The following is a 27948-nucleotide window of genomic DNA, read 5'->3' as shown; positions in this document are numbered from 1 at the left end:
CACACCTGGTATGAATGTTTGTGTCCCCCCTAAATGTATATATTGAAATCCTCAGCCACAAGGTGACAGTATCAGGAGGTGGCATCTTTGGGAGGTGATTAGGACATGAGGGTGGAGCCCTCAGGAACAGGATTAGTGCCCTTATAAAAGAGACCTCGCGACCCTTGAGGATGCAGCAAGAAGGCACCATCCCACCAGGAGGCGGGCCCTCACCAGACACTGCACCTGCTGGAATCTTGACCCTGTACTGTCCAGTCTCCACAACTGTGAGAAATAAATTTCTGTTATTTATAAGCCACCTAATTTACAGTATTTTGTTATAGCAGCCAGAACAGACTAAGACCAAACGGTACTTACAGAAATAACAGACGGGTCTCCACGCTGAGTTTCCACTTTACTGGGTGACTGGAATTGCACAGGGAGGTAGCTTTTATGAGGATCACTAGTAAACACCACCTAGACAGGAAAGAAGCTCCATATTTATGGCAACTGTATTTTCCCCCCAAAGGTCCCCTCAATATAAACTCAATTATAATCAAAGCCGATGGCTGCATTTCTTTTTCTGAACGTTTTGTACATATCTCATGACCTAGAATTATATCTTGATATGCTTAACACAGTTAAGTACATGTTCCTCATTTGCTGGAACAATCCTAGTTTCAAATAAGTGTAATCTTGTTAATCAAATCAATTCAATAAATGACTAAATAGGCTGGGCACGGTGGCTCACATCTATAATCCTAGCGTTTTGGGAAGCCAATGTGGGAGGATCACTTGAGGCCAAGAGTTTCAGAGATCAGCTTGAGCAAGAGCAAGACCTTATCTCTGCAAAAAATAGAAAACATTAGCTGGGCATAGTGGTGCCCACCTATAGTCCCAGCTACTTGGGAGGCTGAAGCAGGAGGATCACTTGAGCCCAGGAGTTTGAGGTTGCTGTGAGCTATGATGATACCACTCACTGCACTCTAGCCCAGGAAAAAGAGACCTTGTCTCAAAAATAAACAAACAGATTGATAAATGTGCTTTACATTTAAATCTTTGTAAAAATTTCATTGAAAAAACAGGCACAAATCTTTTTAAAAGTCCTTTTCAGAGAAATTATCCCACACTGGGGCTCAGTCACTCTGTAACTAAGAAAAGAAGTATAGGTAACAAGGACTACCCCCTGTTGAGAAACTTTTAGTGGCTTTGTACATGACTGAGTCTCAACTCCTCTCTGTGACCTGCAAAGTATTCCATGAATGGAGCCATGTCTTATACCCAGGCCACATGTGTCTCTATTATATGCAACAAGGCCATCTCCTCACTTTCCCACAAGCACTGCACCTTCTTTGCTGCCACTCTGGCTTTGCCTATGCTGTTCCCTCCCTAAGAATGCCCTTCCCTTTTCCCTCCTCTGTTTTTCCAAATTACTTCTGGTCTCCAAAACTCACCTCCTCCCACCTCCCTCCAGGCTCTCTTCTCATTCAAACATGTTTAACCCTCACACAATTTAGCACTTAAAAGTACACTGTCCTTATAACTCAATGTTAGCAACTTCACTGCAAGAACAAATGATTATAATGAGACTAAGCAGCATTCAGAAGCTGGACATTTCTTTGTTATCTCAAGCTTGGGGTCAAAAACTCATGCGAGGCCGGGCGTGGTGGCTCACGCCTTAATTCTAGCACTCTGGGAGGCCGAGGTGGGTGGATCGCTCAAGGTCAGGAGTTCGAAACCAGCCTGAGCAAGAGCGAGACCCCGTCTCTATTATAAATAGAAAGAAATTAATTGGCCAACTAAAACAATAGAGAGAAACAATTAGCCGGGCATGATGGTGCATGCCTGTAGTCCCAGCTACTCCAGAGGCTGAGGGAGAAGGATTGCTTGAGCCCAGGATTGTTTGAGGTTGCTGTGAGCTAGGCTGATGCCATGGCACTCTAGCCCAGGCCACAGAGTGAGACTCTGTTTCAAAAAAAAAAAAAAAAATCATGCGAATTTTCTTACTAATGCCTCATAGACATGTGTTTGGTTTTGAAATTCAATATAAAAATCCCCTTGAATTTCCAAGCCATCCAGGGTAAACTGATGTATCATGGGGGAAAGTAGTTTTGTTATAAATTTGAACTAGTTTGCTTCTTGTGGGCATTACATTCTAGCATTGGTCAAAATTCAGGAGACACCATGGAGTGTTTCTAAATTGGCAAAACAGATGTGTCAAAGAAAAGATGTCCTACTGCAAAGAAATGCTTTGACTTTTTCTCCCAGGCTACACGACCCACTTTTGTTCCTTGTTTACCTGCCGGGTCCCACAGCCTTTACAGAGGCCAGTGAGCATGGACGGCATCTGGGTGACCGCTGAGGGCTTTCTGTAATACCGTGGGTACGCTTTGGCCATGCAGTTACTGATGTCTTTTGAGTCTGTTGCTGCCTGGATCTTGACTCTTTCGCATCCCTGAGATGAACAGTAACTATTGCCGTCCCTGTGGCTTTTGGCTTTGAGATACAAAAACAATAACCTGCACAAAACAGAAATCAATCCATTAGTTAGACTCACTGTCCAAATCTTACAAAATTCCTCAGATCAACTCATGGCCAAAAGGGATATTCCTCCAGTAAAGTAAATTTTCCTTAAAAGAAAAACAAATTACAAAACTAATAAAAGTTGTTTCTGTTTTCTTCCTATCCTCCCAGGGTCCTAAGTCAAATGCAATACCACTTTAGAAAATATTTTGATACCCTGGTTCAGTCATTCTGGAAGATATCAAATTTGATTTCTAGTTTGAATTAGTTCCATAGGTATTTTGGGAGGGTGGAATTTGGTTTGGCTCAAAAAAAATCCTTGGAAAACTTTACACTTGTGTTGAGTTTAGGATTTGGTAAATTGATGTAGTTCTTTTTTTGTTGTTGTTGTTCATAAACCATTTTGGTTTAAAGCACAAGACTGGAATAATAAAAACAGCAACTCTGACTTGTTTGGCTAAAGCCAAGCTATAGTCTCAAATCAATTTCTGTGATATTTACCAAGAGCAGATAGGTCTGCAGTCCCTTCTGTCTATATTCAGGCCAAAATCAGGCAAAATGAACAGTTCTACCCATTTCTGAATAATCCTCTTACTGCCAATATGAAAAGTCTAACTTCTAGGTAGCACTTCAACGTCTGTCAGAAAACCCAGTCCTTCTAAACCAAAGGAAGTGAAGATTCTAAAGGACTTGATCAAATGTGATTGATTACCAGAGACGAAGAATTCACATTTTAAGATGAGGTCAGTGAACAAGGCAAAGTTGTAATTATGAAGCAAAAATCAGCCACTGTCACAACATCCAGTAATTTTAACACATACACATAACAAATGACAGGGACTTTTAGGCATGAGCTTTTTGATATATAATTAAAATCATCAAAATGAATAGAATTAAGAATTAGAACCTCAGAGGCTGAGGGATTCTTGAAATACCCAGACCAGAAAATATTCCCTAATCATTTTTATACATTTAATCATTAATTTGTGGCCACCAGACAGTCCTTATAAATTTGGGTATTCTGTGTACTTTTTTAGAAAGTCAGCTGGGAATGTGGAAGTTCTGACATCTACAGAATAAAAGGCCAGGTAGGTTAAGTCTAATTAGAAATTGAAAATCAGAGACAATTATGATAAGAAAACTTTTTTAAGCTGATTGCACTGGCTGCTGGGAGACCTGGAGAGCAAGTGAGTTGCATCTCAGTCAAAGGACAACCAGGCACTTAAGGAGGACTGAGCCCCAACTTCATTTCCCCAATCAATCTCACCACCCTTCTCCCCACTCTAAATTTTCTGCCTTTCCCCAAACATGCCATGCCACATTCTTCCATGCCTCCATGCATTTATGTACACTATCCTTTCTTTCTGCCTGGGACAGCTCACCCATCTCTTTTCCCATCTCCTCCTAATTGTCCTCAAGAGTCAGCTCCAGGGTCACCCTCTTGGGATATCACTGGTTACTCTCAGCTGAACTTCTGAGTTACCCAAAAGGGCACACTGAACATCCCACTAGGCCAGGCGCAGTGGCTCCCACCAGTAATCCTAGCACTCTGGGAGGCCGAGGCGGGTGGATCACTCAAGGTCAGGAGTTCAAAAAACAGCCTGAGAAAGAGTGAGACCCCGTCTCTACTAAACATAGAAACAAATTAACTGGCCAACTACAAATATATAGAAAGAATTAGCCGGGCATGGTGGTGCACGTCTGTAGTCCCAGCTACTCAGGAGGCTGAGGCAGGATCGCTTGAACCCAGGAGTTTGAGGTTGCTGTGAGCTAAACTGATGCCACAACATTCTAGGCCATGCCACAGAGTGAGACTCTGTTTCAAAAAAAAAAAAAAAGAAAAAAACATCCCACTTACAGGACTTAAAGCATTTAAACCTTTCATTCTCTGATTACTTGCTATGCAAGTCCACATCCTTCAATGGACCGTGAATTTATAGAAGAAATGTGTCTTCTTCACATTGCTGTCTTTACAGTGCCCAGATGATGGTATACAGTGGGAAGGGTGGCAGGAGGAGGGAGGCTGATGGAACATGCTACCTGCTGGAAGAGTACAGGAGAGGAAGCCTACCATAGCCCACAGGCTGACAGATGTAACGGGATAAAAGCAGACAAAGCCAACAGGACCCCCGGAGAACAGGATTACATAAAAAATGCAAAGATGCAGCCTAGAGAAAGTTGAAAGCAAATATGCCACAATTACACAGGGATTTTTTTTTTTTTTTAACTCAAGGTCAACTTGAAAGATAGCCTTAAGTGAGCAGGAAGAGACAAATGAGCTTTTCACTAAAATATGAACTATATAACTCATGTAAATAACCATCTAAAGCATTGTTATAGAAAAAAATTATTTTAATTTTCAATTGGGCCTACCGGTTCTTCATGGACAAGGACGATTTCTCTCTATAACTGCCTTAATAAGTAGATGGCAAACATCTTCACCCGGTTCCCACTGCCAACCATAATTACCAGTCATTCTAGTTTCCCTCTCAACCCCTAACAGCAATATGCAGGGAATTACCCACACATCGGCTGCTTTCCCAAACAGCCACTATGCTGAAGACTAGCAATTTTACCATTAAAGCAAAGTAGCAATAATTCTCATTCCCTGGTTCCACTGAATTACCCTGTGCCGGAGTCAAAATAGAATTTCCTCTCAGACTGCTTCCTCTGCAGTTCTTCCAGTGAATGCACAGGCTCATACTCTTCCATTTTGGATAATGAACCATTCTGCCGCTGCAAAAAGCCAAAGGTAACCTGAAAACTTGTGTTTGATGGATAGCAGAGGCCAACCCGAATCCAGTCATTCCTTTAAAGGAGAGACAATAAAAAAATTAATTCACACTTGAGCCACTCTCTTTGGAGTATGATAGCACATGAAAATTTTAGCCATGGTTTTTTTTTTTTCCTCCTTAAATTTCTGCTGTGTGTTGCGTCACTAACAATGGAAGCCCTGAACCCCGGCATAGTAACAAATCATCCACTTTTATGTTACGTTTTTACCCTTTCTATCTTTTTTTTTTTTTTTTGAGACAGAGTCTCACTTTGTTGCCCAGGCTAGAGTGAGTGCCATGGCGGCAGCCTAGCTCACAGCAACCTCACACTCCTGGGCTCAAGCGATCCTACTGCCTCAGCCTCCCGAGTAGCTGGGACTACAGGCATGCGCCACCATGCCCAGCTAATTTTTTCTGTATGTATTAGTTGGCCAATTAATTTTCTTTCTATTTTATAGTAGAGACGGGGTCTCGCTCTTGTTCAGGCTGGTTTTGAACTCCTGACCTCGAGCAATCCACCCGCCTAGGCCTCCCAGAGTGCTAGGATTACAGGCGTGAGCCACCGCGCCCGGCCTACCCTTTCTATCTTAAGCAGTTCTCATATCAAGTATTTCACACCAATGTATTTATAATAATACTATGGCCCACAAAAAATTCTTGATTTCAACAGAATTTCAGGGAATATGAATAAAAGTTGGATAAAACATTCTTAAGCACTCGAAACTGATAAGAAATTAAGTGAGATGGTTGGGTATGGACATACTAAGATGGAAATACTATTAATAATAGCCTGAGAGTAGAAGTGTACATTGGTACACTTCTAAAGAAAACATTCTAAAGAATTTTTTTGTTCATAAATATATTTTTATCTTTTGTAATTATATTAGGATAAATTCCTAATAGCAAAATTGCTGGATATAAAGGTATATGACTTTTTAAAGCTTTTGAGGCATATCGTCAAATTGTCATAGTATTTTTTTCTTAATTTCCTTAAATATAAAATAAATCCTTTTTAAAAACCATTAAAAAATGTTTTCCCCTTTCTAGCATTTTCTTTTTTTTTTTTTTTTTTACCTTTTCTTATTGTGGCAAAATATACATACCATAAAATTTACCATTTTAACCATTTTTAGCTAAATAGTTCAGTGGTGTTAAATATATTCTCAAAGTGGTGCAAATATCATCACTATCTATTTCCAGAACTTTTTATCATTCTAAAAAATGTTTAACCAATATATAACAAGGCCTTCAAATTGTTTGCACAGGTTGTACCCAATAATCCCACTAAAGAATAATTAGAAATTCAGAAAAAAGATATAAAAGAAAATACAGTCTGTAAGATATTATTTATAGTAACAACAACCAAAAAAAAGCTGGAGAAAAACAACCTAAATGTTCATGGGAGAAGTGGGTAATTTAAAAAATTATGATACATCTATATGCTCAGAAAACATTGAGGGGAAAGAGAGGAGAATACTAAAAATGTGTTTATAATGCCTCACTCTGAGTAGGAAGATTATAGATTATTTCATTTTTCTTTTTATGTTTTTCTGTACTTTCCCTATTTTGTTTGATGAATAAGTACAGCTTTTATAACTTTTAAAGTGTTATTTTCAGACATGGCACTATGACAAAATCTATGACCTCCCTATAATTATATTAAATTCAGGGGAAAAAATTGTCCATCTCTTCAGCTTGCCTCTGCCCATTATGTAATTTTTATACTAATTAAACAAGTATGACTAAATTTCAAGTCCATGCAGATTTTTGAAATTTCTAGGCTCAGCCTTTCTCACTTTCAAATGTTTTTACTTGCTCAGTATTTGATGAAAAGTTATGCAGAGCACTTCTACAGAGCTCTGCAGATCTTTTCATTGTAATATCTCATATAACTTTGAGTACTGTCCCATATCACTTTTGAGTACTGATCGTCCTCTGACATCTCTTCTTCTCAACCTGACAATCATTTGTTTCTTTAATTGACTTGTCTACAACTCACGGATACTATCAGATTGGGCTTTCAGAAACTTCTCTCTGGACACAGTGTGGATTAAAGATGTGGAAGCTGTTGCTCAGATCCAGGAAAGATCTGAAGATGGCTTCAGCTCAGCCACCAGCCGGGGGGGTGCAAAGAAGCAGGGAGGTTTGAATGACATTAAGGAGCTAGAATCAACAGGGCTCGGCTACTGATAAGATGAAGAGATGGGAAAAGGAAGCGTTAGGAGTGAGTACTGGCTTTTTGCCTTGGTTGACCACGTAGTGGAGGCACAGAAAACAGCAGCAAGTGGTAGAGGAAAACAGTAGTGGTTCAGCTCAGAGCATGTGCCAGAGCCTAACTATCTCAGAACAAGGGCGTGTGCCTCGATGTCTACCCACCCTTGGAAGTGACCTGCTGAGAGCTGCATTCCCGTGTGTTCCAGTCCTTCTCTGCTCATTTCAACTGGGTGTTTACAAGTCAGAGCTTTATGCCCAGTCAGGTAAACAAGTAAACAAGCCATTTCAATTTTTCAGTTTCATGAAGTCTCATCCCTCCTTTCTGTTTTCACCTTCTGTCACCTCCTCTGATCCACCCTACGTCCCCATCACACTAAAGCCATCATTCCCCAAGGAGAATGGGCCCTTTCCCAACTCTGTGCTTTTGTAACCAGACTGATCACTTCATCAGTACCACTTCCCTCACTGTAGCCTGGCCCAGCTCCTGTAGACAGAAAATCAGCTGCTCTATCCTTTGTTCACTAAAAAAATAGCTTTGGTGTATCTATTTACTTGAGTTTTTTTATTTTTTTTTTCTCCCTGTCTCCTGTGAGATCCAAGAGAGGAAATACTTTTCTCATTTATCTTTATACCAACTGACACACAGTGAGCACTTGAATAAATTAATGCAAAAACAGAGCCTTGGATTCAAAGTGATTGCAGGGCAAACAGCTAAAAAATGAAGAAGGGACAAAACAATACTTTCAGGTGGAAGTGACAAATACCTGGCCTTCATACCTTGACTTTTCTACCTCTTGTCCAGAGCAGATATTACTAATCAATCTCACCACTTTCTTCTGTCAAGTCTAACTCAGCCTCAGAAATCTTTGAATTTTCCAGATAACCAAGTGTTCAGTTGGAACACCATGTAAAACCCCTTCCCATCCCAGCACAGGGTATTAAAGCATTCAGCAGACTGTATTAAAACCTACTGTTGTATGGCTTTCTGCACACAATAACTGGACCATAGAGAAAAAGAGATGCTCTTGAAATGACAGAATTCCATTTGTGTAATCACCTAATTCCCTCAACACAAAATACACAGCCTCCCACAAAAGGAGCAAAGTACAGGAAACTGACATTCTTAACTTGCTACCGGGGAAACATTAATTGATTCTTTTTCTCCACTAAATGACTATCTGCTCAACTGTTGGAAATGACAGTAACAAATACATACTTGTTGAAGTTGACGAGGTATAGAAAAGTGGTGCGCGGCGCCGGCCCGTTCCAGTGGATGGTATAGCCCTTCTGCAGCATGACCACGGGCTGGTACTGCGGAAAGGCGGCCTTCTGGTTAATTCCCCGCAGCACCATAGGGTGGGAAGGGTACTCATCTCGAGTGATGGTCATAGAAAGATTCTGGGTGCTCCACGTCTGTACGTAGACCTTAAAAAAATAGTAAAATTAAGGAATTAAAGGGAAGCAAATGACAAGTTGAAATAGCGAAGCAGACATTTCCAGCACAAAGTCCAGTGACTTTCAAAAGAGAGACCCTGTGATCTGTGCCAGATTAAATGAGCAGTGGCCAACTGTATCCTGAGCCACGCTCACAGCGCGGCCTGCTTAAACTAGAAATGGTAAAAACAGATCACAAGTCCTGCTAGCCAAGAGCTTCATCAGCTCTTCCAGCACCAGAGGCCAGCTTATTCATCGGAATATAAAACTTCTGGGGCTTATAGAGCTTGTCAAAGAAATCTCTCAATCTGAAGAATGCACAGACAAAAAAATTAGTAAACTAATATCCTCCGGTCAAATCTAAGAGATTTTCCTCTAAACCAAGAGATGGAAAATTTATGTATCTTTGAGCTTTGGCTTTCAATTTTCCATGACCTACATCAGCCCAAGAAGTCATTTTTCACCCATTCAAAAATTTAAAAAAAGTTATAAAGCGCTTTGCAGCAACTGGAAAAACATATTAAACTGGGACAAATTGAAAGCCCTCAATTTATTCCAGTGGCATCTGAGCCACTTTCCATGCCAAAACAAAACCATCCCCAAATGCATCCTCCAAAAAAGACAAACCTCAGAACAATTTCTTAAAACAAATCAGTATCTGTAATCAAATTCTCCAGAAGCATTTGCAGGATATTGGCATTTAATCTACAATACTTCGGTATTTTTCTCTGTCATTTCTACAATCTTGTCCACATTGCTTCCTCAATTTTATGTCCTTTGGCCCAGAAAGTCATCTTAATTCTCATTCATGTTTAACTCCTTCGATTTAATACTCTTCTCTACTGATACCACTTAAAGATTTAAAATAAACATATGAAACATGTTTTTAAGACCACTGATTATCTTCACTTAAACATATATTTAACATATAATTTAATATACATTATATATGTTTAAATATATATTTATATCTAATATATATTTAATCATTCATACATATACACACATATATAAAAGGACATACATATATCTGTCCCCCACTTTCTTCCCGAGGATAATATAAGGTGCCACATGTAACCCTAATTCTCCCTATGTTACTATCTTTCTCCCTGAGTACCTTCTTCCCTCAGGTCAGAAAAGTATAGATATTCCAATAAAAAATATTTACAAATAGTTAAATAATGATTATTCTATCTTGAGATTCAGTTGCTTCCATTTTTTGTCTACAACTGTATACAGCACAGTAACAAGCAATGGCTGCAGATCTGGGCTTCTGGTCCAAATTTCAAATTCTCAAGAGAAAACTTCCTACTGTGGTCCTACCATTCCCAGGGCCTCCTGGGAAGTATTAGATGACTTATTTCTCTCTTTATCTCTAAATAAAAATAGAATTACTACTCTGCTTTATGAGGTAGAGGATAAGATTCATACTCTAAATACATTAGAAATCCAAAGAATCAAATACTTTACTGAGTGAATGTTGAATAAAAGAAAAATATGGGCCGGGCGCTGTGGCTCACGCCTGTAATCCTAGCTCTTGGGAGGCCGAGGCGGGCGGATTGCTCAAAGTCAGGAGTTCAAAACCAGCCTGAGCAAGAGCGAGACCCCGTCTCTACTATAAATAGAAAGAAATTAATTGGCCAACTGATATATATATATATTAAAAAAAAAAAAAAATTAGCTGGGCATGGTGGCGCATGCCTGTAGTCCCAGCTACCCGGGAGGCTGAGGCAGAAGGATCACTCGAGCCCAGGAGTTTGAGGTTGCTGTGAGCTAGGCTGACGCCACGGCACTCACTCTAGCCTGGGCAACAAAGTGAGACTCTGTCTCAAAAAAAAAAAAAAAGAAAAAAAAAAAAAGAAAAATATGTAACACTGATAGTAATAACTCTAATGTATAAAAAACCAAGAGCTACCAAAACCATGTATTTTATATATTTATAATCATTTTTAAAATATAAAGTTTTCATTAGTGAGTACCTACCACTTTAAGACAGACAGACAGACAGACACACACACACACACACACGGCTAGCAAGAAATTTAATCAAAACTCTAGCTACAAAAAGACTGAAAGCTTTTTATTTGTTTTATTTTAATTCTAGAATTTCTATAGATTCCTAGATATTGATGGGTAAAGTCAATTTGGGGAAGGCAATTCCGATTAAGAATAAAACAAATAGAAAAAAGGAATCAACATTTTAAACCATGTTCTTTTCTTCTTTGTTCTTTATTCTTCTCCATCCCTTCCTTGTCCCTTAGGCAAGTATTACGTCTAATTTTTTTTTTTTTTTTGCTCATGGGAATGAGAAATCCCACAACCAAGAAGCTAATATCCCCATTAAACAAACCAGAAACTCTCTCCAGTCTTTATCCCTCTCTTAAGCCCTTTGTCTAATCTACAGATAAGAATCTGAACTTTATTAAAAAAAAGTTTTTAAATTTCAGAGTAATGTTCTTTATTTTTTTTTTTTTTTTTGAGAAAGAGGCCACATATGTAAGTAATGTTCTTTAATAGTCATAATTCAAAGTCAGAAAAAAGAACAATGAAGGATTCTGATTTAAGAAACTCCACCTGCAGAAAGCTAAGGTGGTAGAAACCACATAAAACTCTAGGGTGCAGGGAAGAGACAAGCAGGAGGTCATGCACACACCCTGGACAGGGCTCAGCAGAAGGGAAACAACATAGGCCTGGTCTTCCCCAGGAAGAACACACACTACAAATAAGGGCATCTAGCAGCAAATCAATGAAAGGAGCTTCTTTCTTGCCTTTGGGGCTATCAGAACCCAATGCCATTTGGAAAATCCCTCGCTCCTCCTTTAATTCTCCTCTCCATGTTCTGATCATCCCTTTCCTTTATTCTTTTATCTCCCTTGACAGTCTATTATTAAATCCTACCCTTTAATTGTCTAAAACACGGGGAAAAAACCCACTCCCTTCAAAATTCTGGGAAACTGGTACCTCCTCCATTCTACAGTCTCTCCCACTCATCCAAATATCACTATTAAAATCACCTTTGCAATTTAGAGCCTTGCTCCTCAAATAATACTAACAGGAACAGGCACTATGCTTCGTGCCAGGCCATATGCTAAATGCTTTCCACGTATTCATGCATTTTATCCTCACAATAGCCTCATAGAAGAGCAACTACTACTATTCCCACTGTGCACAGGCACAGAGTAGTTAATTAACTTGCTCAACACATATTTCAGGAAATAACAAAGCCAGGATTCAAACCCAGGCAATCCGGCTCCAGGAACTATGCTCTTAACCATATATACTACTACCGTGCACATTAGCGCATCCTCTTACACTGCACGTGGAAGTTAATAAATACACATTAGCTTAATGTTGTCAAAGAGGTGTGTTTCCCAAACTATATCATCTCCTTCATTTTTTCATGGACATTATTTCATGATATAATGAGAAGAATGTCCTTGGATTCCTTCCTTGTCCACTCATTCCTAATTCCCGGCTCTATCCTTAGAAACATCTTGCTTTCCATGTAACCTATTGATATTCTGCCTTCAAAGTCAGATTCCCTAATTAAATAGAGATTATGACCCTGAAAGCAAAGGATAAAACTCCCTTGTGGGGGACATGGCGGTAGCACAGCAAGAAAACCTGAGTCAGTGAGTTCTCGTCCCAGCAATATTCCAACGAAGGGTAAATCATCTCACCTCCCTGGGACTCATGTTTTTGCTTGTTAAATTTTTGGGGGAAGGAGAGAGCTTTAAGTACAATTCTAGGAGTCCATGAATTTTCTTTTTCTTTTCAATGAAATAATCATGCTTCAGGAAGCATCAATCACACTGAAAAGCTGAAGAGTACTCCCCACCAAAGCAGTGCTGTGTCACGTGCTAGTAGGGACACAGGCACAAGATGCTTTCTGGGCCTACCTGGGCATAGGTCCCACTGCAGACCACGGCATTCCACTTGCTAACGTTTACACAGCTTGGATGGCGGATCAGGTAGTTGTCCATTCTTCCCACGTAAGTGTCCTTGTATCCTGTCACAGAGCCATCAACGTCATGGAATATGGAGTTCTTATCACCATCCAGCTCACAATCTTCAAACCAGGGGCCGGGCTTTCCAAAGAAGACATTCAGAGACACCTGACCACAGTGAGAAACAAGGACATCACAAAATGAGGACTCTGATCATCTTAGCGTCATCACCTACAACGACCCCACTGCACATCCTCACAACCACTTCAAGGTGAAAGCAGTTTTAAGCTACAGTCCATGGTTATTAACTCTGGCACACAGTCAGTCAGAGTTGTCTACTCAATTAATATGGTTAGAAGGGGGAAAAGTTCCCTAACCCTTATGGAGTCTAATTGGCAAATGTTAAACTTCATCTTCGTTTTTATTCTTTTTTTTCACTTAAAAACTAGTCCCTGCCCCCCAGACAAAATGACTATGTGGTAAGAGAAACCAGAAGAGTTGTGGGAAGAGGACTATGCAGCCATATACATTTGCCAAAAATTATAAACTGAACACATAAGATCTATCCATCTCTGTATGTGATTTATACCTCAATTAAATAAACTTTTAAGTTTAGCCTCAGAGCCAATTAATCGTTTTATTTCATTCCAAATGTTTTTGTTACTTGTTCACATGATTCCCCCCACCACAAAAATGAGTACGGGTCAAAACTGAAAGACAGTTTAAGGATTGGCTTAGTATGGCTAGGTTATTGTTGAACTCACTAGAATCCAAAATACCAGGCAAGACCCAAATCTCTTAGCAGAGATGGGCTACCCCACCAGTATATTATGTTGAACTTCCCAAAATCATACATCTTCTTGTTTCTGTGAAACTATACAACTCCCATGTTATCACTTGAAGTCATTTTCCCTTTTAAGACATGACCTGAATGTCAGAAATACCCCAGGGTCACATGGGTCTTCTGTTCTTAACGTGAACTCAACAGGACAGAGTGCATGGAACTAGGAGTTCCTTTTGTCTATGTTTCTCTTTCTAGTCATAAAGAGCCAGTATTTCTGAGAATGAGCCATCCCTCCTCTGACCATAGTCACTATGTAGGAATTTTAAAAAGATACTTACTTGTGGACCAAACTTTACGAGGGAGATATTATTCCTGGGAGTTATCTGCCAGGAATTCTTCATGAGGAAGCCAACTGCACTGCTGTACCTATCTGGAGTTGGCACATATTTTTTGAAAGTGCTTCTAGTGAGATGAATGGGCCCATCATAAATCTGAAAGCCTCTAATTGGAAACGTCCTGTTGAAAGACAAGGTTTTGTTTAATGCACACAGGCCTGTCTCCTTAATAGCACTTTACTTACTTCTTCTATAAATACTGCTGAGTAGCTCATAGGCACTAAGCAAAATTCTAGGATACAGGATTCTAATATCCCCAACTGAATAAAACATATACTGTAGTGGGAAAGACAAACAGAAAAGCAAAGGATAGTTTCAGATAATAAGCACTATGGAGACAAGAAAACACTGTAACATAATAGTTTGGGTGGGGAGAGAGAGTCTATTTTGGATAAAATGAGGTCTCTTTGTAGAGGTGACTCTTTTCCTTGAATCAACTCAGTTCAGATCTTTTAAGTGGTAACTCATATACTTTAGTTTTAGTTCTAAAACCTCTAGCCATGAGAAAAAAAAGACAAATCTGTACTTAAGCAGAGAAAACCTCCTCTCCAGCCACTAAATGATAATAAAAAGGTGAAATGATATACTTAAAAGTATGAAAGCATAAGTCCTCAAGGCTTACTGTGTCAAAAAGGTTGGCCAGATTGAGAACTGCATTTTATTCATTTTCCTTTCTGTTCAAACACAAACTCCTTAGCCTACTAATCATAAGTCATTAACCATAATGAATGTACAAAACCTATAACATTCTCAATTCCTTAGGTTTCTCTCCTATTAAATTCTTTAATGGCATTGCAGGGGATTTCTACAGCAACTAATTAGTTTAAAACTTGACAGTGTTTTATAACAGAAGCATATATGCTAGTGAGAAAAACAAATAACCTGCTTAAAAAATCTATGCATCATGACATATTTCTAAGAATATATCTCAAAATGGTTCTCACATAGAAAAGGTTGTAAAGATATAGTAAAATTTAAAAAGTGGTTCCATTCATCAATGAGAAATTTTGGGTTTAGACAACCCTCCTTAACAAAGCAATAAGCCTTTTGAAATAAAACTGGAGGTCAACATAAAATAAAATGAGTGGAATTGATTTGGCCATCATCATACTGAGCCCATATACCAACCAATACAGCTTTTTTTTTTTTAAATCCACATATCAGGAGAGGCAATTACATCTTCATCGTGAAGAGCACAGCACTGAAGCCAACCTAACTTGGTTTGACCCTACTTTAGTAAGATACTCATTTGTAAAACAGCTTGATGACAGTTCCTACTTCATTGGCCTTTAGAGGATTAATTGAATGGAAAGTATTTAGCACAAGGCCTCATACATCATAAGCATTTTTAAAATTTTTAATTATTATGGGTACATAATAGTTATACCTCTTTATAGTATACGTGTGATATTTGGATAAAGGCATACAATGTGAATGAACCAAATCAAGGTATTGGGGTATGTTAACTATTTAAAAAAAAAATCCATGAAGTAGTTTTCCCAGTGTCATCCCTGGTCTAACAAGATGAATTCTATAAAGAGTGTAGAATATAATGGTGCTCAATATTCCACGATGATAAGCACAGAGGGAGAGAAGCCAGGCAGAGGTGATCCTTTACCAAAAACTAGTAAAGCTCTGTCCCCAGCCCTCCCTCTCCACATTCCCCACTAAAAACCTAACAGTCTGTTTGTCCCATTCCCCTGCCTAATCCCAGCCCAATGCCCAGAGATGGCATTTCTGCAAGGGAGTTAATTCGTGATAAATTTTGGCCCAGGCTCACAGCTGAGGCCTTTGAACACTATTTAGTTTTCCTCTACCTGATTTCCTCACAAGCAAAAATGAGGACAACTCCAAAATGTGTCTCAGAACTGAGGAATGGTTTAATTAGTTAATAGTTCCCTCAAAGCTTTGAAGAAGTGCTAAGTACTATTTTAATGACTCTGTGATTACGATGACAGAAAACATGCCAACAGTCTACCCCCGTCCCCCTCCAGCATCGAAAATACTGCTGATTATACAGCCGTGGTTAGGCTTGGAGTCAACTTTGCCATCAATCAACTCTCATTTCCTAGGACTCATTTCAGTAGGTCATTTCCTTTTTCCAGTGGCTATTTCTGAAAACCACCACCACAAATTGAGGAAAGACTGACCTAATGTCATAGTTTATGGTTTGGCAACTTTCTGTAACTCAAGAAAGAACAACCAAAAATCCGCCAGCTTACATAAGGTCTTATATAAGGAATGAAAATAAAATAGGTTTCTTTGTACTAAACTGGTAATGAAATCGATGAAATATTTCATAATTAATGTTCCCAAATTCCAGGAGGAAAATATACACAATAATAACGAACAGTGGTAGTAGTGGCAGTAATAAGACAGGAAAAAAGTCACAGTAGGAACCAGTCTGTCCAAGATTATTACATAAGTTTCCTTGAAGGTTAGATCTTCTGTTATTGCTTAAGTTTAACACGCTACTTTTAAAGTAATGCTTACCTGTTCCTAGGTAACGTCCGAGGTTTCTGGTCTATTCCTCCAATGCCTACATACTTGTTCTGACCACCCTGAAAGCCATAATTCCTGCTCTCCCCCACAAAGAGAGATTCTGATACCTCCTGGCTGGACCCTTCATCACTTGGGAAGCTTCCATCACTGTTAAAATAAGAACAACCCTTAGCCACACTTCTCTAGAAAATTTAAACTTATTCCCAAATGAAGGCAAGCTAGAACATAAAAGCTAAAAATTTTAAAGGCAGCCCATAGCTTTTTCTAATACATATTATTAAGTCTTCAGAAATTGCTTTTAAACCGTGAAAATACTTCAGGTAAATTAATAAATGGCTTGCAAATTATATACAGACACATAAATGTAATTTTGCAACACCAACTAATTGCTGCAAGCTCAAACAATAGTGCAAACAAACTTGCTCTGAATACAACTAAATAACCAGCACACTTAACATGATAACTAGAATGACTATTATCTAGAGAAAACAATGTAACACAACAAGTTTAGTTCTTGAAGACCATTGCCAAGTTAGAGCAGCTTCTAAGAAAGGAAAGATTAGTTTTTATTCTTCTTCCTACTTTTATTCCATTCTTTTTCCTCTACTTAAGAACTTTAGTCTAAATCTCAAGTATTTTCTTCTAAGCAAAAATTATGAGGCCAGGCGCGGTGGCTCACACCTGTAATCCTAGCTCTCTGGGAGGCCAAGGCGGGCGGATTGCTCGAGGTCAGGAGTTCGAAACCAGCCTGAGCAAGAGCGAGACCCTGTCTCTACTATAAATAGAAAGAAATTAATTGGCCAACTAATATGTATAGAAAAATTAGCCGGGCATGGTGGCACATGCCTGTAGTCCCAGCTACTTGGGAGGCTGAGGCAGCAGGATTGCCTGAGCCCAGGAGTTTGAGGTTGCTGTGAGCTAGGCTAACGCCACGGCACTCACTCTAGCCTAGGCAACAAAGCGAGACTCTGTCTCAAAAAAAAAAAAAAAAAAAACAAATTATGATGGGCATCCTTCTGTGGAATACCAGCTATATTAACCTATTACTTTGGTATAAATTCAATTCATTAAGAAAAATGTATTTTTGGCCCTCTAGTGGTATCAGGAAGAGGATGCTGTTTTTTTAAATGCTAATAAATGATAAAACATTCCTGTGAGTTATAGCCCCAACCGAAAGAAAGAAAGAAAGAAAGAAAGAAAGAAAGAAAGAAAGAAAGAAAGAAAGAAAGAAAGAAAGAAAGAAAGAAAGAAAGAAAGAAAGAAAGAAAGAAAGAAAGAAAGAAAGAAAGAAAAGAAAGAAAAGAAAAGAAAAGAAAATCAAGGGTTATTTTTAAATCCCATAGATTCAAATAATCAAATAAGTATTATTAAGCAATGACAAACCTTGCAAAGGTCAGTCCTATTCCATTATCTGAAAATCTAAAAGAGAAAAGAGAATGTGAGAAGATTTTAATTTATCATATCATGTAAGATGAGGTAATTCTCTCAATATTTAATTATCATGAAATCCAAGAGATCTCAAGATTCACTTTCTCCAAGGCCACACAAAAGTTGTACCTCACAGTAACGAAGAGCCACAGTGAGGGTTCCTGGTTCAAATCTTGGCTTTGCCAATTCTTAGCTGTGTCACTTTGAGTAAGTTACTCAACCCCAGTCTCCCTCAGTTTTCTCATCTATAAATTGAAATAATAATAGAACCTTCTTCACAGGATTCTTGAGAGTCTTAAACATACTAAACATACTAAATAATTTCAAGGGTCTGAAACCAGTGCCTGTAGGCACATAGTAAGCAGGCTAAGTGTTAGCTAGAATTATTACTTTTATAATTATTTTTTTAAAAACAATTAGATCGTCGGCCGGGCGCTGTGGCTCACGCCTGTAATCCTAGCTCTTGGGAGGCCGAGGCGGGCGGATTGCTCAAGGTCAGGAGTTCAAAACCAGCCTGAGCAAGAGCGAGACCCCGTCTCTACTATAAATAGAAAGAAATTAATTGGCCAACTGATATATATATAAAAAATTAGCCGGGCATGGTGGCACATGCCTGTAGTCCCAGCTACTCGGGAGGCTGAGGCAGAAGGATCACTCAAGCCCAGGAGTTTGAGGTTGCTGTGAGCTAGGCTGACGCCACGGCACTCACTCTAGCCTGGACAACAAAGTGAGACTCTGTCTCAAAAAAAAAAAAAAAAAAAAAAAAAAAACAATTAGATCGTGATATTCTTTTCAAAACCTTTCAACAAGACACTCAAGCTATTTCTACAGATTCAATATATCACTTTTTCTGGATGATAAAAGTCAGAGATGATGGTGAAATGCCAGGAAGCTAATGTCCAGTGCCAGGGAGAAAAAAAACACATTTTTCTAAATTACTAAAATATTGAACACCAAATCTTAGCTCAACATGCATCAGACCTCTCCTAAAATTATACAAATGGAAAAAAAAAAGTGAGATGCTTATTGCCACAAGTCATGTTAAGATGTAAGTCAACAAACTTATTAAGGTGGAGTTATACAGCTTTTGTTTTGAATGGCAATGGAAAGAAAACTTTAAGGAGTTTCCAAGAGGAAGGAAAAAAACCCAGGTAGTTTGAAAATCTTTATTTAGCTCTCTGACATAGACCATGCTTGTTATATGAAGTTAAATTCCCAGTTTCTGTTCAATCTCATCAAAAACTCTCATGTCACCAGACAGGTTCAGTTCCAATAAAAGCACCCAAATGAGACGATTCCAAACATTTGCAGTCTGTTAACTCTAGCATACTTCTTCAGAGCATGTCCTGTCTGTTATTAATAATAATAATACGATTCCAGGAACCACCACTGAACTTTCATTCTACTGGCTTTTTTAAAAAAAATCCCTAAAAATAAATACAGCAGTGTCAATATATAATGAATACCCACGCTGAATTTTGAACAATAATGTCTCCTCCTCTGACCCAAGCTCCGTTATCATTATTTTTAAAAGCAATGAGCCTGTCAATTATAGCAGCAACACGTGGCTTTTCAGGGTCTGCATCCTGATGAGGCCGAAATCTGGGATTTAAATAATAAAAGAACAGATTCTTTTTAAGTAATGAAAAGGCAACAGAAATTTGCTATTTATAATTGTAAGTTTAAGTGTCAAGAAATAGGATTTACATTTGACCAAAACAAACAAACAAAAAGCTTAAGCTATAACTTATTTATATTTCAAATATTTTTTAAATTACATTTATTTGCACACAAGTTTCCAGAGAACTGCTGTCATATCTTAGTTATTTTTTTAAATCAACTTATAGAATGGACACTGTAGAACATTATAAGCATGAAAATCACTTTCAAACAAAAAAAAAAACTCAGATCAGACAATCTGGCATGTCTTCAGAAATTCTTAAACTACATGTTACTAATAAACTTATTCAGAAATTCTTAAACTACATGTCACTAATAAACTTCTTCTATAAATTAATTATGTATTTCAAAATACATACATTGTGAACTCAAGTACAATTTGAGTCGTATGCTAGTTAAATGTTTTAGACAGACAAAACTGAGTTCAATATCTTAAAATTGCCTACATTTAAAACAGACTGTATTTAATTGACTCATTGATTATAAAGAGTGAACTTTACCTTTTCTTTCTCTTCTCTCTAAAACATATATAAGGACCTTAATGAAAAGGTCAAAAGAATTGGTATCAAAAACTATCCACTATAACAACTCAAATAACCCCATAAGGTCATCTATTTAAAAAATATATAAAGATCATTTCTATCTTAATTTTACAAAGCTGGGGAAGACAAAAAACTACACAGCATTCCTACTACCACAGTTGTAGGCACGCAGTAGGTGCTCACTAAATGTATATGATGGGAAAAGCAGCTATGCACAGAGAAAAGCAGCTATGCACAGCAAGTGCAAATGTCCTTAGGCATGAGTGAGCTTAGCATGTTCAGCAACAACAAGCAAGTTGGCTGGAGAGTAAGGAGCAAGGGAGATGGGATAGAGAGGTGGGTAAGTCCCAGCTAAGGATATGGTCTTCAGTGGAAATGTGATGGAAAGTCGATGTAAGTGTGGAATCAGGGAAGTGATGTGATCAAATCTCTCTTTTTTTTTTCCTTTTAATAAATCACTGGCTGCTATTTGGAAAATAGATTCTAGAGAATGGACTGTAAGGAGACCAGTCTGGAGGTTCTTTATGTATTTCAGACAAGATGGTGGAGGTTGTGGACTGGCGCAGTAGCAGTAGAGATAAAAAGTGTCACATTCATCCTTAGATTATATGAACCAAGTCACCTTACTGTAACTAGCTCTGACCTAAGGTAAAAAGGCTGACTCCAAGCCAACATCTACTCTTCTGGCATTGTAGTTACTGCCAAATAGCTTTCCAGTCACTGCCAAATAGCTTTGTAGTTCTTACATAACATCAAGCAGATGGAAGAGGTCTGGAAAGGAAACTATATAATGCTCTAAAAGAAAGCCAAAAAAAAAAAAAAATACTATGAAGCAACTTCTGATTCTCTGCTATAGCCCTCTCATCTTTTCTGAACTTCTAGTGCACATAAATCAATCATTGATCTCTTGCTTTGATATCCTTTATTTTCATCTTCTTTTCTACTTGGTATATATAGAAAATACAGCTAATTTTCCCCATTTTTTTATCATCATCAATCAGCTTTCAGCACACTTCCCTACCCTCCCTTAATTGTTTTCCACTCTAAAGTACTAATTGGTTCTCATGTTCTTTCACTTCTCTAAATGAAATTTTCCAATTTCAAGCCAAGGGCTTTCTTGTTAAAATTTCCCATCTTTGGATTCCTGTAATTTCACATCTTTAAGAAACAAGGAAAGACTTATCTGATTAATTATTGAGTCAACTTCCTCTTTGAAGAACAGACTAAATATCTTCTAGATCCCCTGAGCCTGATGTTAAATTCATGGGCTGATTTATTACTCATTAATATTAGTTTTATCATTATGTTAGTTTTTTAGTAATGTCTGAATTGGATGAATACATGTGGGCATATTCTACACACTAGTTTATACAAAATCAAATGTATAAACAAGCTGCCAAATGTCTGGTTACTTTTCTTCTGCAATCAGTTCTTTTCAGTAACAACTTACAAATGGAGTCTAGTTCCTTTATCAATATATGTATTTATAAACTGTTAGAGAAATAAATAATGGAGAAGGGAGGAAAGATTACCATTTCCTTTTTTTCCTCTCCCCTCCCCCCAACCCCAGATTATCATTTTCAGCATATCACATACACATGTCTGGCAAAGAACTTCTTAAGCCATTGTGTGTAAACTGTTTTATTGTCAAGTCTAATTAAAATATCAATGGACTCAAATATATTTACTCCTTCATTCATATATATATATATATATATATACACACACACACACATACCCATTGTTATAATTATGTACAAATATATATATACATATATAATTTTTCCAGTAAGAGAAGAAAGCAGGGTGTTTATATTTAAGGACTTTTCTGGCAATACTAAGCAAAGTACACATTACTAGTTGTACCAATCATAATAAACTCTTTAAAACTACAAAAGCAGCCGTGACATTTTAGCATATATTTCTTTACTTTGCCTGCTAATATTCTCTTCTTTATTCACAATTTGTTGTCATCTATATACTCTTTTTTCTTCTTAAATTTATCTCCTCTATTTTTCCACTTCATATGCTAGTCAGCTATTAGGTACCCAGTACCTTGTATTTTATTTAAATAATGTCCACCCTTTCTGGGTTTTCAAATGCTATCTGATCATTGCTTTAAATATTTTAGGTTCAACTTGACCTTTGAGGAATCCTGATGAGTAATTTTACCCACTGCACTTTTCCCAGATTTCTCCTGACCTCAAGCCTTTTTAATGTGTCGTAAGAATCCTGCCTTGCACTTAAATCAGAGTCACCAACCTACAGTGTGGTCCCTCCTTTATTCTTTTATGAACCGTTGGGTCTGGTATTCTTTTCTTAAGTATCTATTGACAAAGCCTATTAAATCTTACACCTTAACAACTCCATAAAGTGGCCAATCAGCTTGAAGTATAGAAAGGTAATACGTACAGCTTCCACTGAATGTGACTTTAAGTTGCCATCTTTTCCAGAAAAGTTTATTTTCATTTGAGACATTTTATTTATTTTGGCTCACATACAGCATGGAGGAGAGCTCTGCTGAAATGCTGATCCATATCCCAACCACATTTTATGGTTATGAAACAGTAACCTAAAGCCTGGCTATGAACTGAATCTGAGGCCACGAATGACTGAACCAGAACCAGCTTGATCATCACATCGGAATAGGTCCCTTTGAAATAAGTTCAGCGCAATGTTCCATTTTGACCACTAAGAATAAATTTTATAGGGTTTGGTTTTCAGAGATTAGACTAAACATCTTAGTTCAACTTGTTTTTCCATGAATCATACTCCATGCCAAATTTGGAACCTTTTTCAACATATCTCTCTACTTTGTCTTTCTCTTTCTACAACTCTAACATCAATTTATAGCAGTGAAAAAGGAGAAAAGCATCAACTTCTTTCGAATTTCAAAGAGAAAAAAAGCATAGCCGTAGTACCAGGAACCACAGAATAAATGTTTTTTCCAAGACTCTTCTACAAACTTTTAAAACTTCATTTTAAATGTGTTACCAGAGAAAAGAACACAGTGTGCTTGAGTCGAAGAGTTTTGCTTTGGCAAGATATGCCTTGAGTGTGATTGCAATGAACCAGCTCTACCTTGCACTGTTATCCAAACAGAGGTATTCCCTTGGATCAGAAGCACTAGAGTTGGTTGTTTTGATGCCTTTGTCAATGAATAAGCCAGCCTGAAAAATACAACAATGGACTCCACTGAATATGAATCCCAAGATACAGTTACATATATAATGATTCATAAAAATAAGTTTCAGCTTATCACTTTTACCAAAAAAGGAGGGGAGAGAGGAATACACAGCATTGGTATTGTGAAAAACAGCTCTTTTCCTGGATTTCCTTTTTGTCATTTTAGTTATTCAACAAACACTTATTTAGTGGCTACATTGTGGTAGGCACCAAGCATTACATATCAATTAACAAGAAAAATATGATCCTTGCTGTTACTGGCACAAAAACTAGCAGGAAGACATAGAATTAAATTTTAAAATTACGGTCCTATTTGATAAGCATACGATAAAGGATATAGATGATGCTTTGGCAGAAAAGAAGGGCACCAAATAAGGTCTTTTCACAGAACATAAGAAGATTCAGGGAATGTCTCCTAAACGAAGTGACCTCCTAAAGCTGCAACTGGAAGGATGGAGAGGAATCACTCAAGCGGAAGAATGGGTGGGGGGCACAGGGCAGGGGGGCAGGGAGTAGGAGGAAGCAGCTGATGAGCCAGAGAAAAGTGCTCAAGGGAATAGTTTGTACAAAAGTCTGGAGATGAGGGAGAGCATGGGACATCCGAGAAAAAAAAAATCCTGGGTGGACTAACAAGCACGCATGGTGGGAGGAAAGGTAAGGAAAAAGGCCACAGAGGAGCCAATGTCAGATTATCCAGGGATAATATGCTCTAAGGTTACCAGAAATTCAACAATGGCATCATAACCAAACTGCATTTTAAGAAGAAAAACACTATTAGCTACAAGATGGGTAATGGATTGAAAGGGAGCAGGGAGCAACAAAAAAAAGAAAGAGAGAAGAAATGAGATAGGAGATGATTTCAGTAATCTGGAAGAAAAAGATGACCTAGACTAGTAGTAACAGAGGAAAATGGACAGAGTGAGAATTCTTTACCGGGTAGAACTAATATCATTTAGTAATTGATAAAAATGCCCAGGAATAAGGAAAAGAGCAATAAAAACATACATTTTTGGTTTGGGCAACTAGGTGACTAGTGGTTCCATTTGCTAAAACAGACATACAGGAATATGTCTAGACCTAAAAATAAGGATTTTAGTTTTGAACATGTTTTATGTATGTGTCCATGAGACATTCAAAGGGTAGTCAGTAAAAAGCAGGACAAATGTGACCAATCTGGACTAGATGCAGATTCAAGAATTGAAGCCATAGGGGCCAGGAAGTGTGAGCGTGTGTGTGTGTGTATGTGCATGTGTGTGTGTGTATTTATGAGAAATCTCAAGACAAAACAGCAGGTTGCTTTTGGAAAATCCCAGCATTCAATTTCCTTTGAAATTCAATTTCCTTTGGCCATAAAGTACTGTCCTGGATAGTCATCCCCAAATATTCAATAAATTAAAACCTAATTATCAACTCATATTATTTAGATTTAATGTTCTTATAATTAATAGAGTTGATTACTACATATCATCATGGTATATGACATCAAAAATTAGAATGAGATGCTTTTTATACCCTTACAATTAAGAAAATTGGAGAATTTGTACTTTGAAATGCTACTTTCAATAATTACTAGCCTTAATCAACTATTCAGCTTACAAAAATCATAGTTCTGTATAAAGCTTTTTCCTTAAGTCTTCATCAAATTATGCTAAACTCTTCAGATTATAACACGCTTAGGTTTTTAAAGGATCTTCTGAGTATCACAAATGGAAAGTATTGATTGAACTTTGGCGTGGGTCACCTCGGGACAAAGGATCTGGGCATTATATCCATAAAATAAAAATATTAAAGTGTCTTATGAGCATAAATGAACCAAATGTATTTATCACCAGGAGTAGAAGGTAAGTACCAAATATCATGGAAACTGGAGATCCCAAATGGCCTTTTAGTTACCTGATCTGTATTATCTTCAATGAGCTCAAATATTTTTAAGCAATATCTCACTATTAACATAATTAGTATTAAATGCCTAACAGGACACTCAATCAGCCACTGTGAATGAAGAGTAGAGAAGAATTATACTTATTATCCCCAGAAGCGTATTATCTAATGGGTACATCCCTAGAAAAACATAATCATATTAAAGGTTGGAAAAGTAAGAAGGAGGGAGGGAAGGAAGGAAAGAGAGAGAGGATGGAGACACATGGATCAAGTGCATTATCAAGTCTGTTATGTAATTATTCAGATTATATGTGCATGTATGTGTTGTGCATACCTGTATATGACTAAATGGAACATTATATAATATACACATCCTGAACATGGAAGGGTTAGGTGTCTGCTTTTTTAAATCACAAATTACTTTCTCTGATGATGAGTTCTACCAAAATCTGACATTTCTCAGCTATAAGCTGCTATGGTTTGAGGGTGTCCCCAACATGGAGACGTAATCCCCAGTGCAAAAGTACTGGGAGGTAAGACCTAATGGGAGGTGTGTAGGTACTAAGGGCTCATTCTCATGATTAGATCAATACTGATTATAAAAGGGCTTGGGGCTATGAGCTTGGTCTCTCGCCATCTCTCACTCCCCCTCTGTTCTTCTTCCTCGGGAGGACACAGTAAGAAGGCCATCGCCAGATATGGCCCCTCCATCTTGGACTTCCCAGACTCCAGAACTGTGAGTCCAATAAACTTCTGTTCATTATAATTTACCAGTCTGTAGCATTCTGTTATAGCAGCACAAAATGTACTAAGATATAAAGTGTAGTTCATGCTTTACCCAGTATATCATATGTACTGTTTGTTAAAACTGAGGAACCTACCTTAAAATTTGAATGGACCCTGTTGTTATAAAATATACCCAATGGAGTGAGTTCTGGTTTTGCCAACAACTGCAATCCACTGGATTCCCCGGTAGGTTCCTTGTGAAATAAATACCATATTCCAGCATCCTATAAATGAAAGGGCAAGATCATTAAAAGCCTTAGCTTATAAAGCCACTCTAAGAAACAGCCTCAGAAACTGCTTCGCAAGAAAGTTTAACCTTTTTCACACAAATTTTTCATTGTCTCAGGTTCAGAAGTGGCTATGAAAAATGTGTACATAGTTCAGGATGGGTAGCTTAAAAATTTTTTGCATACATCTAGCACCCTGAAAGCAATTTACATCATTTTTTTTTAAAGAAAATTTAATTTTGCTTGCAGGATTAGACAAAAGGTAGAAATAATTGTCTAACACCAAAATTTACATTCAAAACAACTTTCCCATCATTATCTACTTTAAAAAGTTATGCAGCATTAAAATCAAATAAGCTTTCTATGTGCCCAGGACAGCATGGCCTTTAAGCAATATGGTTTTCTTCTGTTTACCTCCAAACTTGATCAATAGATGAGTCACTCCTATTAAACAACTGTCCGCCAACATGCAGGACTCACTGACTTCTTTCAAACAACTCCAATGCCCTTCCTGTCCCGAGGCAAATTTTTGCCAAAGGAAAAAAAAGAAAAAAACCACCACATGTATGAATCGGGATGCTGTCTCCGTCTGGGCCCTGTCTGTTCAATTTCAGTATTACTGACCAAAACAGGAACAGAACAGCTTCAAATTTTTTTTTTTTCATTTTTTTTTTTTTCTTTATTTACTAGGAACAAAGGCTTGGAAGCTTCAAATTTTTTGACACTCAAAATGAGACATGAAAATGGAAATAAATGTTCATAATTCTCGTGGCGATTTTTTTTTTATTTTACAGTTGAATTACAAATCAGCCCAATGTGAAGGCCAACTTCAGATTATGGAACTTGGGATTAAAAAGCTTGTTAAAACTGAAACAGTGTAAAAGGAGATGCACCGTAAGACTATTCTCAAACATTCCTAGTCTAATGGGAAATGCAAAGATAACTAAAATAGAACATATGTACTAAGTACCATATTAGTTGAGACAAAGTGTTGGGAGCATAGAAGAGAGATGTGGATTGTGGAAAGCTTATATACCTACACACCAAAATAATGCAATATTTAACATCTTTCCATGATAAAAGTTTACAAAGGGGTATTAATAAAAACAAACTACTCTGGAAAATGTTTGCCACCCTCAACTCTTTTGGGCACAAAACACACAACTCAATGGAATAAGATTTAGAGTGTCAGCAAGAAGACTTGATACTATAACCTGCAAGCTGAGGGTGGAGCCCCCCTCCTAGGACACAGAGGAGTTTGGGGATATGGGGCTTGGGGAGGGTGCCAATAAGAGGGTAGCAGTTGCTTCCTGTTAAACACTGTGGTGTCTAAAGGTAAAAGGACCTTTGTAAAAGGCAGTGGAAAGGTACAATGAAAAAAACGGTTTGATTTACTTTGGGAGGAAAAACCCTGCCCAAATTTGCTTTACTGGAATAGTTTTTCTAGAGAGAAAAGAAATAGCTCCCAGAATGAAAACAAAGAAGAACATGCACAAAATACTTTCTTCTTTTCTTCCATGAGCCACAGTGAGGGTACCTGGCAACCTCATTGTACATTTTTCAGACTCTGCAATTGCTTTCATCTTCAACCCCTGACTTTTAGAAAGAGCTGAAAGGAATCTTTGCCCTCCCTGTTGACTTATAAGGTAACATAGATCAGACAGTG

The 27948-nt window shown here is 37.8% G+C and overlaps 1 protein-coding gene across 2 annotated transcripts in view; it reads right to left on the bottom strand.

Annotated features, from left to right (window-relative positions):
• CEMIP2 (cell migration inducing hyaluronidase 2) overlaps positions 1 to 27948 on the bottom strand; it is a 77196-nt gene that overhangs the window by 11451 nt on the left and 37797 nt on the right. For both annotated transcript variants that reach the window (XM_012770904.3, XM_012770903.2), the window contains exons 11-21: positions 26151 to 26279; positions 23284 to 23372; positions 19451 to 19582; positions 17936 to 17971; positions 16544 to 16699; positions 13994 to 14171; positions 12824 to 13039; positions 8707 to 8915; positions 5129 to 5311; positions 2279 to 2498; positions 358 to 456 (exon numbers count right to left, since the gene is read on the bottom strand). In XM_012770904.3, the coding sequence (XP_012626358.2) occupies positions 358 to 456; positions 2279 to 2498; positions 5129 to 5311; positions 8707 to 8915; positions 12824 to 13039; positions 13994 to 14171; positions 16544 to 16699; positions 17936 to 17971; positions 19451 to 19582; positions 23284 to 23372; positions 26151 to 26279 (1647 nt within the window). The remainder of the gene's footprint in view (positions 1 to 357; positions 457 to 2278; positions 2499 to 5128; positions 5312 to 8706; positions 8916 to 12823; positions 13040 to 13993; positions 14172 to 16543; positions 16700 to 17935; positions 17972 to 19450; positions 19583 to 23283; positions 23373 to 26150; positions 26280 to 27948) is intronic.

Source organism: Microcebus murinus, chromosome 12, assembly GCF_040939455.1.
Source record: "Microcebus murinus isolate Inina chromosome 12, M.murinus_Inina_mat1.0, whole genome shotgun sequence".
In the NCBI taxonomy this organism is placed as follows: Eukaryota; Metazoa; Chordata; class Mammalia; order Primates; family Cheirogaleidae; genus Microcebus; species Microcebus murinus.
Note: the sequence above shows the minus strand (reverse complement) of the source record. Positions and strands in the feature narration are given on the sequence as shown.